Genomic DNA, 27553 nt, shown 5'->3' with positions numbered 1-27553 from the left:
TCGATATGTGTTCAACAAAGATCCTCTAATTGTAAACTTTCTTTGCAAAGTCATCTGAAACACAGAACAGCTACTTAAAAAAACACATTAGAATTATTTTAAAATTAACACCGTTTTTATTTATTTTCACCACCATTTACATTATGCCCACACGAGGCTTTTAATTCATTTTGATTTTCTTTTTATGTATATGCTTTGTAGTTGTTAAATATATTTTACACAGTTTTTCTTTTGTTTTGAATTTGGTTTTGCAACACATATAGTACCTTTGGTTTTTTGTCTTTAATTTTATGACGCACACTGAAGAGCGTGGGCTGCTCTATAATCTGTGTTATATTTCCATTTTTCTGCATTAACATTTATTTTTTTAATTTATGCTCTCACGCTATGTTGTTAAAACTATGCTAGTTTTAAATGTTTCTCTTAATTGTAGTTTGTTTTTAGCTCGCTAGCTGACGCACACACAATAACTCGTTAGATACTCGTATTGAATAAATTATAGAGCTGCTACTAAAAATCATTTGAAATACAAAAACTAATTCCGTAACCTGGCAAACCAAATATTCTGCACACCTTTACGATTAACTAGCGTATAAAATATATGTTCAAATCACTTAATAATTAACTAATTTGTAACACACAAGGAATGGGCGCGGTCGTAGGCCCGGCCTGCTGCATTCCATCAATCTAGTCCGTGGCGGATTTAATTTAGTTATCTCTGAGATATCGGAAGCTGCTGTCTTGGCTCAACTGGCGCCTTTAAGGAGCTGTCGCTGCGGTTTCTCTGTCCATTGGAATAAACTATTCTGGCCACTGCAAGTGAATCGGCAGAGGCAGCAACATCAACGATATCGGCGCCTAGCATAATTAGCTGGCCCATATGGGTGAGCAGTGAGCCTCCGCTGACAAGCAATGCTGCCACAGCCATGGCGACTGGCGCCAAGTGGTATCCAATGCCGAAGCGACGCGACGCCGCCGATGTGGAGAAATACGTGCTGAAGAAGTTTTTCATGCTAGAGCCGGATGAGAGCGTAACTGCAACGGAAACAAGCAGAGAAAAAGGACATGAAAAGGCATAGAGACATAGAAAGCATATAGAGGCCGGAAGCAGGAAACAGATACGATATTGCGTAATTAGTTTAGAGACAAATGCGCAACCGAGAGGCAGTTGCCACTGGCTGACCAAAAGTTGCACAACGTACCGCGAGCCGGCACCGGATCCTTTTGCGGCGTGCCCAATTCAATTTCCTTGTACTCCTGATACAACTCGCCGATCTGTGCAGTGCAGCGTAGCACCAGTCCACCCGGATTGGGCGCATACATAGGACCTCCGTGGCCACCGTACACCGAGTTCAAGCCGTAACCATTGTAGACAGGTGCATTGGCGCTCGAAAAGTGCACGCCCTGCAGTTGCAGCTTGAGCGAGATCCTTGATGCAATCAGATTATCAATTGTGCGAATATATTGTGTTTCGGCATTGGTGACCTACAATGAAAGATAGAAAAATACCGATATGTTGAACAGAGATTATAGGAATGTAGCACTATCGAAATATAATTATATGTAAAGTTTTATCTGGCAGGAAACAAAATCTGAAATTTCGGTTTAAACAAACCAAATCAATTTGATTTCAATATATTTTTACTGACTCAGTTAGGCGTTTGAAGATACAATACATACTCCCCATAATTAACAAATATTTAAGCTTGGCATTTTGATTATTACAGTCTGTACCAATAGGAAGCTTGAGTGACTCCACAATATCTTTAACTTATATTCTAAGATATAAATATAGTTTAAAGCTAAACATATACTAATTCAATAAAAATATTTGAATAACCAGTTTTGGGAATTCTTTCTTCTATTCTATTTAATAATTTATTTTTTATATAAGTTCAATAAATTCTGGGAATCCACCTTTTTACTAATATACGAATATTGAGTGAAAGTTGTTACTCATTAGAGCATAAGAAGTCCTTTTTGTTATACAAACAACATATACACGTTTATAAGAAAAACCCATCTACATATAAAGTACAGTGGGATGAATAAGACGTTGATATATTTTTAGTATGTAAGCGGTGTTTATTTTTCGCTTGCACATCCATTTGCATATTTTAAGCGCTGGGGCACTCGGGTGTAGCGCCATGTGCTCCTCTTTAGCAACTAAAACTAGTATTATGTATAAGAGCAAGTGCAAGAAGAAGAGCAACAGCAATTGAAGCTCCACTCCTTGCTTCTTCCTAGACGAGATTTGGCAACGTTTAGCGCATTTGCCGCTTGTAATACTTTTGTTTGCACTCGGACAAATGCAAAAGAAGGAGCAGAAGCTGCAAACTAAAAAGTAGCAGAGACAGCCAGCATGTTGTCGCCATTTGTGAGTTGGCAGGCAAAATGCCGATGGAATGAGGTGGAGCACATGTGCAGCCACTTGTGTGGATGTTTGTAAGTCTCTTAGTAAGTGTGTATGTGTATGCATGGAAATTATGTATCAAGGAACTTTATCTGTGTTAATGTAATGCAGCAAAAGGCGGCGACGTGGCCAAGATGCCGTCGTTGTCGTCGCACTCGTAGACGTTTCCATCTTGGTGCTGGCAACAAAAACAAAATCTAAGGACGGAAGCAAGATTTTCACAATAGCACACATTAGTGGCTGACTATATACTCGGCCGCAGACAACAGCCCGAAAATGGAAAAGGGGCCAGGGAGATAGGCGACCATTGATGAAAGTTGTTTCTGAAATGCCTGGACGGGTGCTGCGCTTTTCAGCCGCTACTGTGTTGTTGCCGTTTTTCGTACTGGTCCTGCTGCATCCTTTTTTATGCATTCACGCTTTGCTGCGCTTTTGCTCTCGTTGCTAAGCCATTTCTGTTTTATTTGACTTGCATTTGTATGTTGTATGTTGCATGTTGCACGAGTACTCGTATGTTGTGTATTGCATCTTATCCCCTATATCTATATATGAATGTGTGTGTGTATATGCTCGTGTCTCTGTGTCAGTGTGTCGTTGTGTCGTTGTCTGCGCAAAGTCCACTTTATTTCAGCACTTTCCAAGATGCTTAAACTTGCATTTGGCTTAAATGCTGCCAGCAGCTCTTTCATGCGCAAACAGCTTTTATGCTTAATGGCAGTTATTTAGTGCAATTCACTGTAAAATTGTTGCCATAAGAGAATTTACCGCTCGCCATGAATACCAGCGACTTTGTACGCATGAGTGTGTGTGTGAGAGTGTGTGTGAAAGGATTTTCGCTTAGATAAATATTGCTTATACAGATTCTAAAACTGGTACGTCCATATGCGAGTTTGTGTGGTAGACGGAAAAGCTCATGTTTTTGGTTTCAATAATTCCTTAATTTATACAATTTTAAGGCGCTCAACAGTTCGTTTTTGGAGAAAATGCAAAACATTTTTGTAGGCAACTGTTTTTGCCATTAAGTGAGCAAATTGTTTTCACAAACATCAAAGGTGCAATTGCTTATAGAGATGGAAATAAAAAGGCATAAATTCATAACCCTGCAGATGAAAAGCATGAAAGCATTTCAGTTTTAAAACCACACTCAATCTACAAGGGCTGTTCCAAAGTAAACATGACTTTAAAAAAAAAAAAACAGAACAAATGGTTTTTTCGGCAAAATCTATTTTTTTTTATTCAAAATAGTCTCCTTCTGCTTCAATACAACAATGCATTTTTCCGAAAAGGTAGAAGTAGCACAGTGCCATATCAGGTGAATACGGCGAGTGGTTAATGGTTAAAATGTGATTTTTGGTCAAATAATCGGACACATCGGTCGATCGATGAGAGCAATTTTTGGTCAGTCAGTTTGTGCGGAACAAACCGAGCACACACCTTTCGTAAGCCCAAATCGATGTTTTGGAGATGTTCAATTCCATTTCCATCAATTCCAATGATGATTTCGGCTGATTTCTGATGAAATTTGCGATGCGATTTTCGGTGATTGGCCCACATGTTGATCGTCATTTATTTGAAAACTTTGAAAACGTTGAAACCACTCGTGCACTCCGCTACCGGGTAGGCAATCATCGCCATAAACTTGTTCCATCAATTGAAACGTTTCGGTAAAAGTTTTACCAATTTGAAAACAAAATTTAATGTTGGCTCTTTCTTCGAATCTCATTTTCGCACCGATAACACAAACATACTGACACTTAAAACGCAATACCTTCACTTCCAATCGATGAAATGTCATGAAATTCTCACTGGACAATCGATAAAGATAGCAGATTCTAACGCACTAGTCGACATATAGATAACGCCACCAGGAGGCGCTAGATTCAAAAAGTCCTGTTTACTTTGGAACGCACCTTGTAAAACACAATCTGACTGCAAGCGCCTAATTTGGGAAACGCAAATAGGTCTTAGCATTTGTCCGAGTCTCAATTGGAGAAAACTCAGAGACGTAAAGAGACCTGCGCACCCAAAACAAAAACGAATTGAAAATTTTAGAGGAAGGAAACTTTATTGTTACTTAATTGATTTTAGGAAAAAAAAAAAAAACAGAACACCTCAGGCCCTGAGAGGAAATATTTGCTGCTCAAAGCCTTGTGCAGCAAACGTTTTTCCTGAAAAAGTTGATAAAAGAAGCTTTAAGAAATGTAAGAAGCAGGTGCAAAGCAGCATTATTATTTGAACAGGACTGTTAGTGCTTAATTGCTAATAAGTATTTTATTACGTTTTTCATTTCATTCTTTGTGCTGCATACAATCGCTGCTAATATAAGCATATATAAAATACCATAAATGGAATGATTATTTTGAGAATGTACAACAGTTTTGAAATAGCTGCTACTCCTATTCTACCATAAATGCTTTATAGCTGTAAAGATGAATTACGCAAAATTCTTGTGTTTAAAGTGAAACGAAGATACATATTTTTGCATTGCTGGCAAGAAGTTTCGTTTTTTTGACTGAATAATAAATAGACGAATACTTAGAAAATGAACGCTTCACACATTTTAGCTCACACATGTGCATCTAGGAATATTTTCAATAAATGCAAAATCTCAATTAATTCGGTAACCACATTAAAAGCGATTTCTGCATTGAAGAATTCGCAAATTTCCATTATATTTGTAAATATACCATGGTTCCCACTATGATTTATGTTAAACAGCAAACTATCATTTTGGTTGCAAACATAAATTCCAGTGCATTTAACCCATGGGACTGCATGGTGCCCTTTCTCTGAGCCATCTCGATGCTACCAGCTACCCGATGCGCAATCCCACTTCGAGTATAATAAATATACTTTATACTATCTGAGGCTCATATTGTGTGTACAATTTGTCGATGCGCTTGGTGCAATGCATTGCTGGCGTATCGATAGCAAATAAATTCTAGAATGGCACTGCAATGTCTCGTTGGAAACAGTTGCCAAGAAGTTGGCGCAAGAAGCTGCCACACATCACGCTGTGTGCCACAAATGAAAAACCCTAAAGCTTTTTTCAATTTTCCGCTAAATTTGGCAATGCTCAGAGGCTATTTGTCTTCATTAAGCGGTGATGGCGACGCATGCATGTGATTTCCTCACACAGTGAGACAATTGCGCTGCGCCTAAAAGCTCACTTCTTTAGCTTTTACAAAACTTGCCTATAACATCCATAACATTTTAAGCAAACGGCAAATGACATGTAGGAGCAGCAGCAGCAGTTATTAATTGGCAATTTACATACCAAATGATTAATGTGTGCCCCGGCGGAAGCAGGCAGCCAAAATGAAGCCACAGTAGCCGTAACCCAAGGCACATATGTCACTGTGTGGTTGTGTGGGTGTGGGTGTGCCTGTGTCATGTGTATGTGTGTATGTGAGTGCCTTGCAAATTACTGCTGTGGCATTTTACCGCAAAAACTTTGTCAACATAAAGTTTGGCTAAGGCAATGGGTTCGACTACAACTGTGAGAACGAATGACTGCGACTCTTGCCTCAGGCTTGGTCCTTGCCGGAGCACCTTTTAACGAAACTTTCCCGTTAGCTGATGCCGACAGTGGTAACCTGACGACGACGACGTGCAATGTCGTAGCTTCTGTAGCGGAAGTCTAAGACTATGTGAGTCTGTGCCTCTGCCTCCTGCCTCTCTAACCCCTTGCCACACCTTCTGTGTTGATTTGCACAGCATGAAATATTCATTTGTTTCCTGTGATCGGCAATTGTAATATATCTTCCTCTTGCGGTATCGTTTTCTACTCAATTTTAGTCAGGGGCTGTGTCATTGCTGCTTCCCCCCTCTTCTCTAGCGACTGCTGCTTTCTCTCCGTTTGTTGCTTTGTCGTTTGCCAAAATTCGCTCCGTGTTCGTCGACGTCGCATTGCCGATAAGCTATCTTTCCATTTCCATGCAACAACGACAAAGACATTTGTTGATGTTACTGTTGTTGGTTTATTTGTTGTTGTTGCTGTTGGCTGCCACTTCGAGTTTGGCTTCGTCTGCTTGTGCAGCATTCGAGTTATTGCGGTGCAAATGATTTGAATTCATTTATCATGTTCATTGTAACGAAACCCTTCTTCAAACACAGCTTGAGCATTTGAGCAGCAATTTTTTTACGCTTTAAAAATTATTGCAAATAGTTATATAAGTAGATGCATCTATTAGCTATGTCGGAAAAGAAAATAAATTGTCCCAACATTTGTAATAATTTGAACTTAAATGCGACCACTACACAGACCACGTGGTCAGAATAATTATCAGAAGACTGTATTCATTTCTCTAAGAAACTACTGCTCAAAAAAAAAAAAAAACATTTCATGGCAGAGATATACTAAATATTACTAAATGCAAATAAGGCAAAGATTAAGAAACGGCTCAGCGTATATTTAACAAACTTGGTATGCAGACGCTCATAGTCCCTAGTATATACGAGTTTATTTAATTTTTTTGATTTTCCCCCGCTACAGAATTTCGTCAATACCGTCCACATTTCAACAGCTACATAAACCAAACTTTGCACACATAATTAATATATAATTATCTACTTTTGTTTCAAATTTCAAATTTCTGCTTGTCTGGGTACAGGGTATTTCACTGTCTGTCTGTTTGATGACAAAAACAAATTATAGCTACTTTTTATACCCTGTACCCGTAGGGTAAAAAGGGTATATTAGGTTTGTGCAAAGTATGTAACATACAGAAGGAAGCATCTCCGACCCCATAAAGTATATATATTCTTGATCAGCATGACGAGAGAAATCGATCTAGACATGTCCGTCCGTCTGTCCGTCCGTCTGGATGAACGCGAGGATCTCAGAAACTATAAAAGCTAGAATAACCAAATTTGGCATCCAGATTCTCCTAGGTCCGAGTAAGGACGAGTTTTTTTTTTTTTAATTTTCCCCCCCTTCCCCCGCTACAGAATTTCGTCAATAGCGTCCACATTTCAAATGCTACCTAAACCAAACTTTGCACACATAATTTATATACAAGAGAGACCGCTACAGTCGAGCAAGCCCGACAGTGTAATACCCTGTACCCAGGTAAACTTCCGTCACTGAGTTATATGCGCCCATACCAGCAACAAAAAGAGGAAGAAGAAGAGCGAACTTGTTGCTGCAGTTTGTGGGGGTTGTACTGCCGAGAATTTGTTTCGCTAATAACTTTTCTTAAAATTGACCGAATTGAATAAAATTTTGAACAACAGTAGACAATTTTATATAAATTATGTGTGCAAAGTTTGGTTTAGGTAGCATTTGAAATGTGGACGCTATTGACGAAATTCTGTAGCGGGGGAAGGGGGGGAAAATTAAAAAAAAAAAAACTCGTCCTTACTCGGACCTAGGAGAATCTGGATGCCAAATTTGGTTATTCTAGCTTTTATAGTTTCTGAGATCCTCGCGTTCATCCAGACGGACGGACAGACGGACGGACATGTCTAGATCGATTTCTCTCGTCATGCTGATCAAGAATATATATACTTTATGGGGTCGGAGATGCTTCCTTCTGTATGTTACATACTTTGCACAAACCTAATATACCCTGTTTACCCTACGGGTACAGGGTATAAAAAAAAAAAATACAGACGAATTGATAACCTCCTCTTTTTTTAAATCGGTTAATAATCTTGAATGTTTTTCTTGTCTGTTTTATTTTCTTTTAAAAATAAATGTACACGTGTTTTATAAAGAAATGTGTCTTTTTACTGATCACAACTTAATCATCTATCTCATATTCTGCACAATACTTATTCCTGTTTCCAAGAAAGTAAAACTCTTTTTAATTCGGCTTAACCCTTTTTACTCATAACACAAAAGCACAAACAAAAGACCACATGCCAGTCAGGTACTGGACTTGTCCTAAAGCTGGCCATGATACATGATGTGCTTCAGTAAAGCCCCAGCTTGCACTCAGCTTAAAATAAAAGCCATCCAGCTTCATTTCATGCAAAAGTATGCACCCCTATCTCTAGCAGCATACCAAAGCCATCAATGCGCATCTTTAACATCCCAGCCATCGATTTGGGGGGAAATCTGTATGCTCTGGTTGTGGTTGTAGTTTTTGTAGTCATTGTTGCTGCTCCAAATGTGAAGCAGCCCGGCAAAGAGCTAAGTCAAGCATATACAACCTGTTACCCAAAAAAAAACGTGTAGTCCCACAGCCTCTCTCTATCTCTTCGTCACTGCATACAAAACAAACACAAAGTAACAAAAAGTACGAGTTTGTAATGCAAAGCAAACAAGAAGGATTTCGCCTTGACCATTTAAACTGCTCTTGACATCTTGGCTTCGATGCCAGCGCACGTCATTTGAGTCGAGCCGAGACACGCGAGCACTGTTCAAAATGGTGGCAACCAAACAGACCCATTAACACACACGCACACACACGAAGGGGTAGCGGAAAAGCAAAAGTTGTGCGGTGGAAATATGTAAAGAAAGATAGAATGTGGTTGAATAGGGAAAGAGTAGAAAACATACATAGATGGCAGCATCGCATCCACCATGCATATTCATAAAATTGCAATGCAAAAAAAAAAAAAAACACGCCACTCGCACTGACAGCTCGACAGGCTTGGGCAGCAGTGCCGCCACAAGCTAAAAGTGAAAATTAACACAAAATGACAGCCACGAAGCAGCCGAACAGCTGAACCAGCATCAGCAAGAAGAGAGATCGCAAAAGGAGAGAGGGAGAGAGAGAGAAAAGCGAGAGAGAGCAGCTTTTGTGCTGCCTCAGCAACGACAAAGGCAATGAAATGCTTCCTACATCCTCAACTAAGCAAGTGGTATGTGTGTGTGTGTTTAATGAAATTCATGCCTGGCCGCAGCTGCGTCACATGTTCAGCAGACTTAATACAACAATGTCTGACTGTTGGCTGTGAAATTGCTCATATGCCATGTCGGCAGACCACGAGCACGGCAGAGAAACACATAGACAAGCCCACAAGCCTTTGCCTTTAAGTTTTAACATGGCACATTTTCGTTTTCATTTCTCATTAGAATAGGCATCCCTACCATCTAGGGGATCAAAATATGTTGAAACTTCAAAGGCCTCCGACAAAGACGTTACAGCTTGACCCACTGTCTGTCAGTCGGCCGGATTGTGATTGTTATGTGTATAACGGCAAAAATATGAAGCAAAATAAATTGAAGTTGCATTTCAAGTTTTTTACTTTACATTTGTAATCAGCGCCTTTGTGTTCACGACCATGGCTCAAGGGGCAAAGCGCAAATTCTTTGCGGAAATATTTCATTAAATTTGCCTTGACGCTTGGTTAGACGCTGCTGGGTTGATTTGCCGCTTCACACGGACGGATGAAGGGCTTAAAAGCTTTTTTATTTATATATAAATACCAATATATTTACTTATAGTACATATATAGATAAATACTTAACATCTTTTTCGAGCACGGACTAAAAAGTTATCCAATAAAATAATATTCTTTAAAAATTTTTGTTGATAACTTATAAAAAAAAAGTATGTGTTTGAAGAGTACATATAAAGATTTATATTTCTTTATTGCGACAGTAATTATAGACTCTTAATATAGACAAAAAAAAAAACAATAATACGTAATCATTTCAACTAACAAGCTCGAATAAACTGTGTGTTTATTTTCAAGTGTTGATGTAGCTTGTATTTTCGGTCTTTTAATTATCGGGGCAATTACGGCTTACGTACTTAAAACCGCTGGTTGGGCACTACTTACCACCATATTGTTGATTGTGAACTTAAGCTCAGCACGTGGACGCGAGGGCGGAGTACTACAGTTGGCGCGCAGGACATCGCCAGGTTCGTAGCGAGTGTGTTCAGTGTAGAGTTGTGGTCGCTTGTCTGGCAATTCTGCAACGAAGAGTGAAAGTTGAAGTAGAGTAAGCGTGAAGTTGAGAAGGGTTCAATTAAATTGCATGAGCACTTCAAAAACAAAAAAAAAACCCGCCTCCTAATAGGCGCATAAGTGGCGCAAAAATTCGCCTAAGCCGAAACCTGAGGGCAAACTGGCAGAGAGGCTCAGGCAACCAGCAAGCCGGGAAGGGCAGACTGTTCAAGCATTATGCTCAGTATGGGAGCCTTGTTCAACTTTTTAATTAAGTCAAGCAAAGCATTGAAGGCAGCGAAGTAAAAGCCAAAGCAACAAAGTAACTAATGAAGAAAGTAATTTCCATGACAAAGGCAACATTGGGCTCTTGGCTCTGGTACTTGCTGCCGAAGGCTATTCTGTGCCGCTGCCCCTCGGATGCTAGGGCACAGTCAATACATACACACACACACTCATACACCCACTCAACACAATCCTTTGCCCCTCTTAGCGCATGCAGCTTTGAACAGATTTTGACCTTTTCGCCGGGTTCTGTGGTTGCCGCTTTTGCTTTCCACAGTCGCCTGCCTGCAAGTTTTGTGAAAACTGTTCGTCAAATTCTTTTAATGAGGGTCAGTTTTTGGCAAGTTTCGAGTTTAATTTAGCAGCTGGACAGCCCAATTTACACTTGAGCATCAAAATATAAAGAAAGGAGACAAACTAAACAATTTCGTTTGACCTTTTCGTGACTTGTGCCTCTGCAACTTTGACTTAGGTCATTAAGTTATTAAAGGCGAAGCATCACTAATATATTTGCCAACTATAAACTTTATACTTGTCCATGGCATGATTTCAACAGACTTAAGACCAAGCGGTGTGGGTGGCATTGTGACTTAATGAAAGCATGAATTAGCATAACTTGAGACAAGCGCTTGCTATACGCCAAGACCTGCTGCGACACACTGGAACAGGGAGGCGGAAACCGTGCCACGCTGGCATTTATGGTGTCGCCAATGCCGCCATTTTGTTGTCGTTGTCGTCCTCAAACAAATAGCATTGAGTTTGGTGTGGCTGCCAGCCTAGTTGCCTACCGACTGCCATTCATAAAGCGCGCAAGGACAAAGTGTTTATTTTACGACTATGTGTGTGGGTGTATGTCTGCGAGTCTGCCATTGTCTTCTCATCGTGGCCCGCAATCTGATTGCCACTTGAGCTCATTAACACACGATTAAACCTCAGAGTTATTTAAGCTTGCGCTTGGCAACGGCGGCCACGAATATAAATGTGAGGCATTTCATGAATGGTGGGATGCTTTAGTAGAGCTAAAGATGAGGACGATTTAACTCAATAGTATTGGCTAAAAACGAAAATGGCATATCGCGCAAATTAAAGCCCAAGTCGTGTGAGTTCACCAATTTATTCACACTAATGAAAGAATACTTCGATTCACAGAATTGACTTATTTAATGTGTCAGTTTTACTTATTTATGTTAGCCAGTATTTATCTATGCACATCAAGGATTTCATAAAACTAGCGTGGACTGTAAAATGAAGCGCAAATAACTGCGGCAGCTTTGAGAGTAAAACGAATCATCGAATCACTGAACATTGGATTTATAATTTACATTTATTTATAAGAAGATAAGTCCGAGCACCCTTGCGATACAGGATAGACAAAAATGTCAGCAAATTTAAATTTCCATTTTCCAAACCGAATCCAACCTTTGATATATTCATTTCGATCGAATTTGTATACTCTGTACATGAAATGTCCAAGAGTATATTAGGTTTGCGGGAGCTGAAAATGTAACAGACAGAAGGAGGCGTGGCAGACCCCACAAAGTATATATATTCTTGATCAGCATGACGAGACGAGTCGAGTCTGTCTGTCTGTCCGTCCGTATGAACACCTGGATCTAGAGACACCAAACTTTCCACAAAGATGCATTATGTATGTACGCTGTGCAAGTTTGTTTTATTTTTTTGATTTTGAGAAAATAAGCAGTTGCTACTCGATTTTAATTGGTTCAGAACAACGCGGATTGAAGTTAATCTGAATATTTCAGAAACGGTGGCTTTATTATATTGCTTTTATGTGCAAATCAAGCATATATCGACCGTGTCCATTGTCTCTATGCTCAATGTTTGTTGTTCCGCTTTAGTAATTTATTGTTTAGCCCGCAAGTTATTGGGGTTTTAGTGTCGTCGATATTACGCCTAAGCCGCAAAAGCTTAACTATAACACAGAGACAAACACGGCTGCACACTCTTCCTCACACACACACACACGCAGACATACACTCACTCATACATAGGCCTATCTGTCCTGTCTGCCTGTCTGGCTTTTTAGCCGACGTCCATGCACGCGCGCCTTCTCGCTGTCATTGTGTCAGCAAAGCTGCCTTATCTCACGTTGATGAATGTGCAGGGGCGCTCTATTAAAATGCCGTGCGCACACATCGACATCCACGCCCACAGCCAAAAAAATCAACAAACCAATTAAACGCCGACATCTGTTGTGCATTTAATAAAACTTTAATAAGCAAACAGAGGTCAGAGAGAGAGGGGGAGAGAGCGGCGTGTCCTTGAACTCGATGAATTTAAAAGCAATGCCTTAATCCCTTGATGGCAGTTAAGCAAAAGCGGCCAATTAAATGAGCTAAATGCAGCGTTAAATACATGGAGCAGGCAGTCAAACAGATAGATCCGCTAATGAAATAAAGGCTGACGTAGAATAGAGACAGAGCGAAACAAAACGAGAGAGAGAGAGAGAGAGAGAGACAGAAAAACTCGTCTAAATATTTAATCCTGGCCTACAAACATGCAACGAGCAAAGCAGCTAGGCAGCTACTCAATCATGCCAGCACACATGCACATACCCACTCATACACATACGCACACACACACTCACACTCACACACTGAGAAATGGCGCGCAGCAAGTGGCATAAAAAGCAGCCACTGTAGCAGAATTTAGCTTTCAGAGCGAATTTCTCGAATATTTAATGCCAAACGGATATAAGGATTTACTGCTATTTGTGCCACTGTGGTTGTTGTTGCTCTTTTTATTATGGCTGGCTTCATGTGAGCAAGGCTTCCACTTGGGCGAGGGTGACCGGTTTTTATACCCTGTACCCGTAGGGTAAAAAGGGTATATTAGGTTTGTGCAAAGTATGTAACATACAGAAGGAAGCATCTCCGACCCCATAAAGTATATATATTCTTGATCAGCATGACGAGAGAAATCGATCTAGACATGTCCGTCCGTCTGTCCGTCCGTCTGTCCGTCCGTCTGGATGAACGCAAGGATCTCAGAAACTATAAAAGCTGGATTAACCAAAGTTGGCATCCAGATTCTCCTAGGTCCGAGTAAGGACGAGTTTATTTTATTTTTTTTAATTTTCCCCCCCTTCCTTCGCTACAGAATTTTGTCAATAGCGTCCACATTTCAAATGCTACCTAAACCAAACTTTGCACACATAATTTATATATAATTGTCTATTGTTGTTCAAAATTTTATTCAATTCGGTCAATTTTAAGAAAAGTTATTAGCAAAACAAATTCTCGCCAGTACAACCTCCCCAAACTGCAGCAACAAGTTCGCTCTTCTTCTTCCTCTTTTTGCTGCTGCTATGGGCGCATATAACTCAGTGACGCAAGTTTACCTGGGTACAGGGTATTACACTGTCGGGCTTGCTCGACTGTAGCGTTCTCTCTTGTTGTATTTGTGATAGCTAGCACTTTTTTAAAGTGCTTGTATATGTGTAGTAGTGGCTTTCGACCATACCTACTATTGTATATAACTTTGCCAAACGAAGGTCTTCGATTTTTGAATCAGTAAGGGAAATCAGCTGTAGATAGATTCTGCAATCTCAATTTACCATTTCTGCTCTTTACAATTTTAAACCTTTTTCTTGTAAAGGAGTAAATTTTAAATAATTTAAAGGTTAATATATTAAGGAGAGTGGTGAAGAGAAAGTTTCAGCTTTATTTGTTGGTCAAAGTGAAAGAAGCGAGAAAGGTCCACAGAATATGGCATTGTTATAAATATGACTTAATACTTAAAATCGTTAAGGAATTATTACATTGGAAAAATAAAATACTCTTTTGTATGACCGTCACTAGAAAGTATAATGGCTTATTGTTTTTGGTGCCTTAGTTTCTTGAAGTATTTATTTAGGCCCACACCGTATCTGATCAGACGAAACCAAATCGCAATGTCCTCTTTTCTACTTTAATCGATACCGACGATCAGATAGACTTAGAGCTGTCCTAAACAAACTTTACACCCTTTACTAATAAATGAAGTACATATGTATATCCTTATAAGTTAGAACCTTAATATCACATATGTAAGCTTAGCGCACAAACTAGAATCTTCAATCAATTGTGATTACTTTGTACCTTATGTCAAAAGGAAGGTAACTGATTACGCTGTGGCTGATTCCATGGCTGATATTGTTGTTGGCACTTATTGTCAATGCTTTTAGCTGGCAGCAGTGTGTACTATTTTTGTTTCAATCACCACCCACAGTCCCCTTTGTGGGCCATAGATCTAATGACTCCCTCTTATTGAAGCACGGGCCGCTTTCTTTTATTGCTCGATTCACTTGCTGCCTGAGTAAGCCCGTGGCTGTTCCGGTACTGCTCAAGCTTAATGCCCAATGAAACTAAATAATTGCTAAGCGCGCACATTGCTTTTCATGGCGACCATTTGCCACGGCGAGGACCGTGCTTGCCGCTGATTAAATTCTTAATTCACAACGCGCCGCGACTGGCTCATTTAAAACGCATAAGGCCGTGAAATGCGTGTGGCGTGCAGGTAGAACTCAGAACTCGACTTAGGACTAGAGCAAATGGCCACAGCCGGCGTCACTCAACGCCAAGGCGCTTATCTTTCGCGCTATGGCCTGTTAATGACGCAATTTTCAACGGAGCGTCGAGCAATCTAAGCAAAGCTGCTTCTTTGAGGTAACACTGCTGCCTGCTGTCTGCTGACTGTTTCTGTAGCTAAAGTTGTTGCGCTGCTCAAAAAGTTTCAGCAGATATGACAAGGTCACATAAGCCCCTACCACCCTCAGCAAATTGCTTTAAATTTGCCATTGCCTTATGCCAGAAACTTTTTCTATCCACCACCAGAGTCGGTTGGGGTCGTCATAGCAGTTAGCCTAAGCCACAGGTAACTCAAAGTTAACGCGACGCGCTCAGATTTTCGCAAATGTCAAAGTAAACGCTGCATGGCTCGTTGGAGCACCGGCTGTTGGTTAACAAGCGCTTTTAAGCGCGTATTATGCCAATTTGGCTCAGAGTAGCGGTGAAAGTTAACTTACCCACAACTTGCATTTGGCCCACAGCGGTGGCGGTGGAGAAGAGAGGGGCATCGGCGGTAACCTCGCATGAAAAGTTGCCAGAGAGGCCGAAGCCAACGTTGCGTATGAGCACCTGGGTGGCATTAGAACTAGTTACCTGTTGAAGAGACGGGCAAAGAATGAAGGAGGACCCATTAAATACGCTAGTTAGTGTGATTGACATATCAAATAGCTCAAAGATTTTTTAGTAAAAAATCAACAATAAATAGATTTTAGAAACAGAAAAGTGAAAAGAGCTATTCAAATCAGGAACTTATTTATAACTTGTAGGGTAGAGCAGCGTGGCCTGTGCTTTGGCTTTAAATCTGCAGGCTAGTGCACTGCAAATATATCTGTAAAGACTCAGTTGTTCGAGTGGACCATTTCGTATATAGCGACTAATGTCCACTATACAATTTCGTATATGACGTGTGTCCACTGTAACCGTTGGCGCTGGAGTAGTCGGGAGGCAAGAACACCGCGAAATAATAGTTAAATGTTGTTATGGCTCTTTTATTTTCATTTGATTCTTCACACTGCACCACGATTACAATATTAGAATGTTGATAACCTAAAATAACTTGGACGACGCTTGAGGTTCACTTTTCATTGTTTTCCGAGTTTACTTCGAGCGGGGGTCACTCGGGTTCGCGGTTTACGGGAGAAAAGATCGCGCGTCCGATCTAAAGGTGGCTGCTAGCCTCGTTCTGTGTGATGGTCTTCTTAATCTTTTCAAATCTCTACTTTAACTCTCTGTCCTTACTTATTAAGATAAGATAGTAACGATATCTAATATGATTTCATGTGCAATAACATTAGGTAATAATGTGATCATTTCATGTGTAATATTAGGTAGTTATAGTATCAATAATTAGGAAGTAATGTTAATATTTGTTACCTACAATACAGTAGTTTATCGGACTAGTAATCAATTTATCTCGATTTATTTTGAATTAAGAATGAATGCATTAAAGATATAGCTTTGTAAATTTTAAGTACACTGTATGTAAGTTGTTAAGTCCTAACTTCGCTAACTTTCTGATCCATAATAAGCATATGGGCACGAATCCAAAGCGCATTTTTTTATTGGTCGCCTGTCTCTCTGCATGTCCGTCGGTCCCTCTGCCCGTTTCACTAATCCTTCAATAGTTCAATAGACAAACCATATCAGATCACTTCCCCATATGCATGTCATGAATGCGATAGGATTTAAAACTTGTTTCCTTAAAAAGGTATTCCAACCTAATTCCAACAATATTATGTTGTTGCCATGTCTTGGCTGGGGAATGGGTTACCTATTCCATTCCATCAGAATAGCATAACGACCCTAAAATCAATTATGTCTTAAATATGGCCTCGTCTAATGTTACACCTTTCAACTGACACTGTATCCATTCGAATCTTCTAAATTTATGTGATTATAACAAGAAACTGCACTTAAATTTATTAAATCGAAGATAAACCGCAGGACAGCAAATAAGAAGGCTAAAAAGCAACCTAAATGCCAAACTAAAACTTTTGCACGACAACAAAGACAAAAAAAAAAAAACTAAAGATAAACTCGCTGGCAAAAACTCAATAGCCTGATGAAATATTTAGACAGATTCAGCGAGGCAACTTTATCGAAGCTACGAAATTGCTGTTGTGGCCTGGGTTGCTGCCCTGCTGTGCAGGATAAACTTTTTTAATAATCTAGCCAAGGCAACCAAGACCCAGACTCTGCAAATGCCTGAGTAGCCAGGTAACCAGACAGGTGCAGAGCGACAAAGTCGTCGAGCAAATTTAAATGGCCATTTTTGCAGATAGTCGCGTCGATAGTGGCAGGTGTATGCCATCCTTTTGCTTTTTCTCCGTCTCTGCCACTCCTATCACGCCTCATCGTTTGAGTCGCCCCTCAGTTGACTTTTTTGAATAACCGCCAATAACAATAAAACTGCCAAACTGAATATGCATGAGAGGCAGTTTAAAATATACAGTATAAATAAATGCAGTGTGCGCGCAATTAAGGGCATCAAACTGACGCTCGCTCACGGACCATGATTGGGCCAGGGCTATGGCTAGAGATGCACACTGACTGGACAGCTGAACAGGCTTGCATTTGCATGCAACGTTAACTAGTTTCGAAAGTTTCCACAGCTCTCGGGGAAAAAAGGAACACAATATAATACGTCCTTTAATGCCAACAGTGAAGTCGCCGGCAAACAATGACGGTGTTGCCCTTTACGGCCAGGACCGAAATGCCTTCCACTTTTTTCCCGAAGCCTTTGTGTGTCTGCGTGCGGACAACACTTTTTTGTATACTGGATTCGCCATTTTTTGCATACTTACATCCACGTGTATGCCCGGAAATGGAAACACTTTTGTGTTGGGAAACTCGCCGGGCGTATATCGGTAAAATTCCAATTGACCGCGATAAAATTTTGCCGAGTAGAGTGGTGCACCCTTCAGATCGTACATGCAACGCAGAACAGCATGCTGGCCACGCCGGACTGCCGGTGGTTCTATGATTAAATTGACGTTCCGCAGCGCGCCCTCAACGAGCTCTGTAATAACACAAAAAGAGAGAAGGCGGGAGCACTGTAAGTGAGATTGTCGTTTGGATTTTGTAATTTTTCCTATTTATATGAATAAGTTATTTAAATGTTGTGCAGTCACTCATTGGCACCATTGATAACAAACAAGCCATGACATTTTTTATAGATCTTTGACGGAGCATCAGCCATTTAGTTTGTGTCACTAAATAGATTTCATTTTTCATAATTATCTGCAACAATTATGTTGGTTATATTTCATGAAATATAGGTGTGTCTACGATTTAAGTTTCCTAAAGATTTATTTTAATGCAAGAGTTTTAATAGAGCATGATAAATATTGATGAACTGAGTACTACTTTCACAATTTTTAGTTGCAGTATTAAAAACACTTCACTGTTAAACTAGCTTCATGTTTGTGCATACATGTACTAACATTTCCTAGAAGCAAAGGGTCAACTCACGCGATGTGTCAGAAACAAACATTGCTTTAAGTTAATAATAAACGATCAATAACGTGACATACCGTGAGATAAAATCATGTTCGGATAAAATGCATATTACGAGCCCTAACCTAAATCAAAATTTCAGAAAATGTTAGACTTTATAACGCCTGAAGAATGCCTAAATTTAGTTAATACTATTAAAACGAAAATCAAAGCTGTCCTTAAAAAGAAAAATTACGATACTCAGGCTTAATTCGTAAATATTGTTGCCGTACCAATTACTAATGGTAAAAACATTTCTAGTATTATGAAGTTGTCTTATTTAAATTGATTTTTTGCATTATTGTTTGTGAAACATGTGCATGTTTTGAAACAAAATTAAAGGTAATTCAATAACCTTTTTAAAAAGTATAAATACGTTTGGGCAATAATCACTTAAAAAGAAATATAAGTCATTAAAAGTTGCCCTATCGAAGAAAACGTAGCCGTACCAATTAATAGTGGCTAGGGCCCGAAGTGCCTGAAAAGCGATTCTACATAGTTTCATAAAAAACAGCAAAGTTCAGCTTCTCATGCCTGACATTTTAGTAAGAAAACAGCCTGCTAGTAAGCAGACAAGACAGGATTATTATATAGTAATATCCACACCAGCAAAATCTTAACCATCGTAAAGAGACATAATAATAATTTTAATAATACTAGCGTCCTGCCTCTGCTTCGCAAGGGTATTTTTACAAAAATTTTAAAAATTATACCTTTTATGACACACACACACACATACACCCTTTTTTTATTCTTTATTAGGTCAGAGGTACTCTGAGAAATATATTTGATGTTTTATTTTGTGACAGCAAAATAAATTGATTTTCAGGAGCTGTGACCCGTGATAGGTCCACATACAGTAAAACATTGCTTTCGTATGACGATCCCTACTAATTCCAAGGCTTGGCCTCGGGACTACCGGAAATTGAAGCCATATAAATGATCAAATGGGATCATCGGTATTCTCGTCATATGAGCTAGTTGCCCAGTTGCTGAGACGTTGATAATAGTTGCTACACCTAAATTATCGTGAAATTCCTTAATAAACAGCCTCGTCCCATTGCAAATGCTTCTAAGGCTTTAATTTGTCAAAAGCATGATGTGGCGGCAGTCCAGAAGGGTTTAGTGAATTTAAATGTCTTCAATATTAATCGCGGTGTCGATCGATTTGTAATCTTTTATTTGGCTGGGGGCTTTTGAATAATATTGCCTTTATATTTATTTAAAGTAGCAATGTTTCGAGATTGTTTATGAAGGTAATTTTAAGGTAATTTTGTATACATTTGGTTACATTATTGGCGTTTTAGTAAGGATTCCATTCTTTTTTGCAAATATAATATAGCCCATTTTAATCGTCGATAGTGTTGCTTCCCAACAGTGAAGGAATCCATTAAATCGGTCCAGTAGATTCGGAGCCTTTTCAATACAAACAAACAAACAATCAAACAATCAAATCTTTCCTCTTTTTAATATTTGTATAGATAAGTCAGAGTCTTGAAAACATTTTTCTGTAAATTCACAGCAACTGAAGTAGTACTTATCAAGATCTTATTTTCAAGCACAAATAAACCATTGGCCTGCAACAAATCATTTAACCCAGTTTAGCGGTGTGGACCCCAAAAATTTTTATTAATTACCAAACAATCAACGTCAATTTCCGCAAACTTTATTACCATCATTCTAAAGTCGTTTGTCAACAAATGCGTAGCATAAGTCAAGGCGCCCCAGCTACATCCTCAAGCAACGCACTTCATCACATACTGCCCCAGTGCCGGCGGCACCGGCAACGTTGCTGCTGTTTACAACGTTTTTAACATAGCCTAACAAGGCACTCAAAAATTTTTATATCTTATTTGGGTCACATTTCATGCGGCTGCGCCCTTAAAAATAATGACACATAATTTGCGGCTGTGGCGCTTCTGAAGATGCCCGACAAGCTTGCCAATGTAAGCTTGTCGGTGAGTGCTGGTAGACGCCGCCTACTTTAATTCCGTTGGTCCTGGCTCTGGTCCTGGCCCTGGGCTTTGTGTCTGAGCCGAGACGATGGAGAGATGCCGGGTCGAGTTGGGTCGGTCCGGGTGTGTAAATCTCTCATGAGGCAAATAAAATGAAATTGTTTTCATTTTTTTATGCCAGCTGCGCGTAATTCATTGCCTATGGGAGCTGTTTGCATATCAGGCGACGGCGCATGCCCATTTCGCTTCTGCGTCCTTCCACGCAGGATGTAGAATATATGATTTTCATTATTTTCTTGCTGTACGGCTTCATTTGTTTTCTCTTCTTTCATTATCCACTCACTCTTCCCATTTGCAGCTTGTAAAATTAATATTTACACAATGACCTCAACGACTTTGGGTTCTCTTAGCGATCAAGGCAAGCCTACTGCAGCAATTGGCAGGCATGCTTGAACTTTACACTGGTAATTGCTTATTGAAGCTCTCTGGCATTTTTAAAGCTATTGAATAAATATTTGCAGCCCGAAATCGAAAACAGCGTTTGTTTGCCAATTGAAAATTGCAAAAGTGTGTATAGTTCAAACTTTTGTACATACAAAGCTACCCAAGACTCCAGCAGTGAGTTCGAAGTGCAACCACAAATTCTTGCTTATTGCTGGGCAAAGTTGCAACCAGGCAGCGCATAAAACTTTGCTTGTTAGTGCTTGTATGTGCATTGCAAAGGAAAGAAAATAGAATAAAAAATAATCATAGCATACAACAAGGGGCTGCTATGTACACCGCAGCAAACGCCAACAACAAAACATAACAATGTATGTATATAAATCTAGAAGCACAGACAGAGAGGGAGCGAGGGAGAGAGCAGCCGCAGGAAGGGAGAGGCAAGTTAGTACACAAAGTTTTTACGAAAGTCACATATTTGTTCGATTTTGCTAAGTACTACCGAAGCTTACAAGTGCCTTACCTTTAGCTCAACCAAGTTACCAAGCAACATGGCGTGCCACTTGCTTCTGCTGCGGAAGAAGCTGCAGCTGGCACTGCCATTGCGGGCGATTTGTTTACATGCAGCTGCAGAGCAACAGAAACTACGGATTGTGGCCAGCAGTCCCAGGCTCCTTAGAACATGACTACCGCATTTGTTTCACGCCAACCTTAAATATCAACACAGTTTTGGAGCTTGTTCAGCTTTTCCTCTTTTGTTGCTCGTTTCGGTTTCGATCTGCCACAGGTCGTCCCTGAACGCACTCATCACGGGCAACAAAAGCGAGCACAACTTGGCGCTGGGCAAACACTTTTCACGCTGCTTTCAGCGCAGTTTCTTTACCTTTGGACCTGCCCTCCAATCCCCCACACATAGCCTTGTTTATTGTTTTCCAATCTTGCTATTGTGCGTCATTGTGGGAATTGTTTGGGCGCAACGGCGTCAGGTTCACCAAATAAAAAGAAGGAACCGCAAGTGATACTAAATTGAAAAGTTAGACGCTATTTTTTACGCGCTGTGCTCTGCGCCCGGCGCCCTTTGCTGGCCACGAACGCCAGCTCGAACACCATTGCCTGCCCCTGGGCGCATTGGCATCGAGTTTTTCTACTGCATGGGGACCGGTTACAAAAGTTACCAAATTTGTTTGTGTAGTTGTGCACATTGTTATTTTTGCAGATTATTTAGTTTCTGTTTTACTTTCCCGATTCCATGGCGAGAATGAATTCAAATTGATCAATTTACCAGTGACTGCGCAAACGTTGTATTATGTTCCCAGTTTGTTGAACTCACTGCTTGGCATTCGAATAATTAATTGAAAGCCCTCGAAAAACTCTCAGTACTATATTCTTCAGTTAATATAGTCTGATCCATCACTTTGTATAAACGTAAGGATATTGGAAAATAATCCATCTAGAGACACCAAATCTGCCACGGAGATGATCCACAAAAAGATAAGAACGTAATTCTTTATTTGTATTATAAAATATAGTATATCGTACTACGATACTACTAGTAGATTTAGATAACAACTCTGTCTGTAATTTGTGTTAAGTTCTTAGTTTGTTGAACTCACTGCTTGGTATTAGAGTAATTAATTCAGAGCCCTCGAAAAATTCTTAGTTCGATATTCAAATATAACCTATAGTTTATATAGTCTGATATATCTCTTTGTATAAAAGTACGGATGTTGCAGAATACATATTCTTTCTAGATTTAGAAAAATTGACATGCTGGTCGCATATTGTATGTCCGAAAAAAGGTAAAACATAATTCTTTAAAGATTCTACAAAGCTGTGATAAATAATCTTTTGAAGTAACTAGTAGCTTTCAAGCCTCTTAGATGAGAGCTCTGTCTGAAATTTTGCATGTTTTTATGCTACAGGTATCAAAGAGACAAAGTAAATCATATTTATAAGCAAGTTTGAAGCGTGGTCCAAGCAACAGGCATAACAACCAACTGCTGCACAATCGCATTCATCACAAAAACACACAGATAAGCACAAGCACACTCACATATATGGATGGATGTACAACATGTGAAATGTGGGAATATTTATCACTGCATAATAATTTGTAGACTCACCCGCATGTGAGCCAGCAACAAACAAATAGACAACGAAATAGAACTGAGCTGCAAATGTTCGTTGCCGAGCTGGGTCGTTGTTCCTTGGGGGATGGGGCGATGAAAGCATGTAATATATGTGTATTGTTTTGGTATTTAATAGGCTTTTGTTGCAAATTCAAATGAAAATTGTTGTTCTTCGTGTTTGCCAGTGTGCCAGTGTGTTGTTGTTGCTCTTACTGGCATTATTGCTGTTGTTCCTGTTTTTGTTGATGTGTTCGCCAGCATATTGAAAGATTTATCATGCAGCCACTAACCAGTTACACACACACACACACACACATACACAGAGAAGCGACAGGAACAGCAACATCCACGCACAATGTTCGGTTAAATGAACCAGAGGGAACAGAGCCTATAGCCAGAGGTAATGACTGGGCTCACAGAACCCACAACTATACTCACAAAAGCTTACACATACACTCAAGCGCAGAAAACGAGGCAGCTGGCTGCTGTTGTGTGGATGTAGACACAGTGCGCACGGGCACACATAAGTATGCTACATATAATGGAATTTCTAATAACTGCGACATGCTGCTCTTAGCGTGAGTATGTGAATGTGTGAATGGGTGTGAGTGTGTTGATATGTACTTGTGCTTGCACTTGCTCTGCTGGTCAGCTTAGTATTCCAAGTTGCTTTTGAGTCTGACAATAAACGCTGAACTGTAGTAAATTTTGTTTGCACCCTGTGAGTTCGCGGACAGCGACCCTGCGCCATTTCTATACCCGACTAGCAAGTAGGTACACATGCTTGGAACTGCAATTGAAGTTGAAGTACACTAAGCCAAGTATGTGGTTACAAGCACTTCAAATGCCCGAACATCAGCGAGTACAGCGTGCAAAAAGCCAAAGCAATTTAATTAACATAAAAAACGCAGCCTGCGCAATTCTAAGCCATAAATCAAAAAGCGGCGCTCACGCCCAACACTAAACTAATGCTTTGCTCGGCATAAAAAACAGCTTGCTATTGTCAATGTGCGTGTGAGTTAGCTCACAAAAAACGCTGCCACAACAAAGTGGAAAAAAACGTTGAAACAATGAAACCAAAACCGGTTGTTTGTGCTTGTGGGTTCGTTATGGCGCATAGTTTTTACAGGCGAGCTACAATTTATCTAGCCGGGTCCTCACACTCCTGTCAACCCTTCATTCCATGCTTAACACACATCGACATTAAAAACCAAAGCCCGCGCCAACATAATTTTTTTATTTATTCTTCCGCTTTGTATGCGAGGTGCGGCCTGTCGCACACACCTTAAACTCCTGCCTTTGAAAAATATTCGAGGCAGTAGCAACAAAAACAGAACCCACTACAAAAACAAAAACAAAACAAATTATGGTTTATGAAAATGCCAACATAAATTTCCGTGTCTAACCACTAAATGAGTTGTAGCAGGGTTACAAAGTCATTAATTTTCTTGTTGGTTTGTTAAGAACATTTGAAAAAATGATTGTATATAAAATTAGTAACAACTAATCAATTGCACTCTGAAAAACCGGTCACTTAATAAAATAATTAAAATTATATTTACATATAAAGAAAAGAAGAAATAAAAACGTTGAAAGTGAAAATGAACCATGCAACTGTGGACACAGATCTTTACTAAAAATCAGATGTTTAATGATAAATAATAACAATACGAAATTACTTATTAAAATAAGCGGGCTCCTGGTAGGCCAAACAGTATGGTTAGCATGGTTTAAATATCGTGGAATTAGAGAACTGCACAGGATAACATTTTTAATAATACCAAGAATTCGTATACTTCTCACTGAATACTTCTTACATATGTGTCGAGGCCGATCTTAATCGATTACTATATCAAAAGTATAACTGACTTCGAAAAATATTTTGTAGATATTTAGTATATTTTAGAACAAAAGGATGGTCGAAAATCATGTATTGTTTCTTTATATTCGAAGTTTTGTTACTTACTGCCTTTTCCACTACTAAGTTTATTACCTCATCAAGAGATTTTTAAAACGATACCTTTAGTCTTAAAATACCGCGACTAAGTTCCATATGAGGACAAATGAGCCCTTGCACTACGTAATTGCCAAATGGTTTGAAAATCCAATCGTACGGCAGCAATGGAAGCCAAATTGTCCTTTCATGGATTTATCTCATAATATTAATTAAATATTAAATATTCATAAAAATTGGTTTGCTAATATAAGTCAGTGGGCTAATGATCTCATATAATATTGTTTGGCTATGATAGTTTTCATTGTTTCTTGTAGGTGTTACACCTATCGACTTTATTTTTTAAGAAAATATAAAACTTTTTATACCCTGTACCCAAAGGGTACAAGGGTATATTAGTTTTGTGCGAGTGCACATGGAACACACAGAAGGAGGCTTGGTAGACCCCACAAAGTATATATATTCTTGATCAGCATGACAAGCCGAGTCGATATAGCCATGTCCGTCTGTCCGTCTGTCTGTCCGTCTGTCTGTCTGTATGAACGCAAGGATCTCCGAAAGTATAAGAGCTAGAATAACCAAACTTGGTATACAGATTCTCCTGAGACCGAGAAAGGACGAGTTTGTTCATTTTTTCTGATCCAACCCCCCACTCCCCCCCTATTACCAATTTTCTATAACTCCCGTAATTCTTGGAATTTTGAACTTAAATTTGGTAGTCACATTAGGTTAGTAATTATATATCCGTATACCAAGTTTCATTATGATAGAATGATCGAAAAGAAAGTTATAGCCATATAACCAGGCCCAATGCACACATACATACATATGTACAAGTACACAAACACGCATAGACACGATTCTGATGTAATTGTAAATGTATGTATGCATGCATGGAATATTTTATATTTAATTAGTTAATATTTAGTTAATTAATTAAATTAATTTAGTTAATTAATTAAATTAATTAATTAATTTAATTACTTTTTTGTGGGGTGGTACAGGGTATTTAAGAGTTGAGCCTGCTCGACTTTAGCATTCCTTTCTTGTTTTATTTAAACAAGTAAAAAAGCTAAATTCGGGTGTCCCGACTTTGAAATACTCTGTACATATGTTTACAAAAATCTATTCGTATGTCTATGCGCATCTATTCGTGTCTGTGTAAACATGTTAGCAGTCAACCAAACAGCAACATCAACAACAGGCGCGGTCAGCGCTTGGGCAGCAAATATATTTATGGCTATAACTTCTTGTTAAATCGGTCTATCATAGTGAAACTTGGCGAACGGACACATAATTACGAGCTGGGGGTATTTGCAAAATTTTAGTTGGAAATTCCAAGCATTACGGAAGTTAGAGAAAATCGCGATTTGCAGGGGAGAGGGGGAAGGGAGGGAAATTCCTGGACTAAAATTTGGTGTTCCTAGGTCTTATAGTTTCCGAGATATAGGCGATTATACGAATGGAAAATCGGGAAAACACCCATAAGGGGGAAGTGGGGAGGGAGGGGAAATCAAAAAAATAAAACAAACTTGCACAGCGTTCACACATTAGGCATCTTTGTGCAAAATTTGGTGTCTCTAGATCCAGGTGTTCATACGGACGGACAGACGGACAGACAGACAGACTCGACTCGTCTCGTCATGCTGATCAAGAATATATGTATATACTTTGTGGGGTCTGCCACGCCTCCTTCTGCCTGTTACATTTTCAGCTCCCGCAAACCTAATATACTCTTGTGCATTTTATGTACAGAGTATAATTCCTCAATGAGAAATATCTTCAGCGGTGGGTCCCTGACCTCAAAATGCGCCCTGAGTCTGAGTTTCTCAACGAAGATTTGTACAAATTTGTCAGAATAGAAATAAAATACCACCACCTGTGTCTTTCAAGCAACTGCTTCAACTAATAGACTTAAAGCTGTGGCGATTGCGTCCCAAAGAGCAACAACGACAACTGTCTGTTAAACAAAAAATATATATATACAAGTAGTATAGTGTGTATGTACATACTCGTAAGTATATGCGATAAATGAAAAACTAATAACAAACATTAATTTGAGTGGTTGTGAGTGAGTGTGAATGCGAGTGTCGCGCGGTAAGTGGTAAGTGGCACTGGGAGGAGCAGGAAAAGCTTGTGGTCGTTAGTCCCCTGGTAGTCTTTCTATGCACAGACGCGCTCGGCAAATAAAACAAAAAGGATAACAGGACAAATATTGTCTGCCATCCAGGGGATATAGTCACAAGCATACATACATACCACACACACAACAGTAAGTTAGCTGATAACGGTTGACATTGTACTGCATAGAAGTCGCATGCTTATATTTCTATTTCGCAGTTTTCATTTTTTTTGCACTGAGAAACGCACTCGTACTCGTACAAAAGAATGTTCTTAGTTCTTAGCCATTGCTTGCTTTTTCTCATTTATGTATTTATTTATTTAGCTTGCGTTTCTCTCTTACTTCCACT

At 39.5% G+C, this 27553-nt stretch overlaps 1 protein-coding gene across 1 annotated transcript in view; it reads right to left on the bottom strand.

The window, feature by feature from the left end:
* Positions 1–223: 223 nt before the first annotated feature.
* LOC115621286 overlaps positions 224–27553 on the bottom strand; it is a 37543-nt gene continuing 10213 nt past the window's right edge. The window contains exons 2-6 of the mRNA XM_030514889.1: positions 17913–18127; positions 15567–15702; positions 10148–10281; positions 1203–1485; positions 224–1035 (exon numbers count right to left, since the gene is read on the bottom strand). Coding sequence (XP_030370749.1) covers positions 713–1035; positions 1203–1485; positions 10148–10281; positions 15567–15702; positions 17913–18127 — 1091 coding nt within the window. The 3' untranslated portion in view covers positions 224–712. The remainder of the gene's footprint in view (positions 1036–1202; positions 1486–10147; positions 10282–15566; positions 15703–17912; positions 18128–27553) is intronic.

Source organism: Scaptodrosophila lebanonensis, unplaced genomic scaffold, assembly GCF_003285725.1.
Source record: "Scaptodrosophila lebanonensis strain 11010-0011.00,11010-0021.00 unplaced genomic scaffold, SlebRS2 tig00000024-arrow-pilon, whole genome shotgun sequence".
Taxonomy (NCBI): Eukaryota; Metazoa; Arthropoda; class Insecta; order Diptera; family Drosophilidae; genus Scaptodrosophila; species Scaptodrosophila lebanonensis.
The sequence above is the reverse complement of the archived record's forward strand: the minus strand, read 5'-3'. Positions and strand labels throughout refer to the sequence as shown.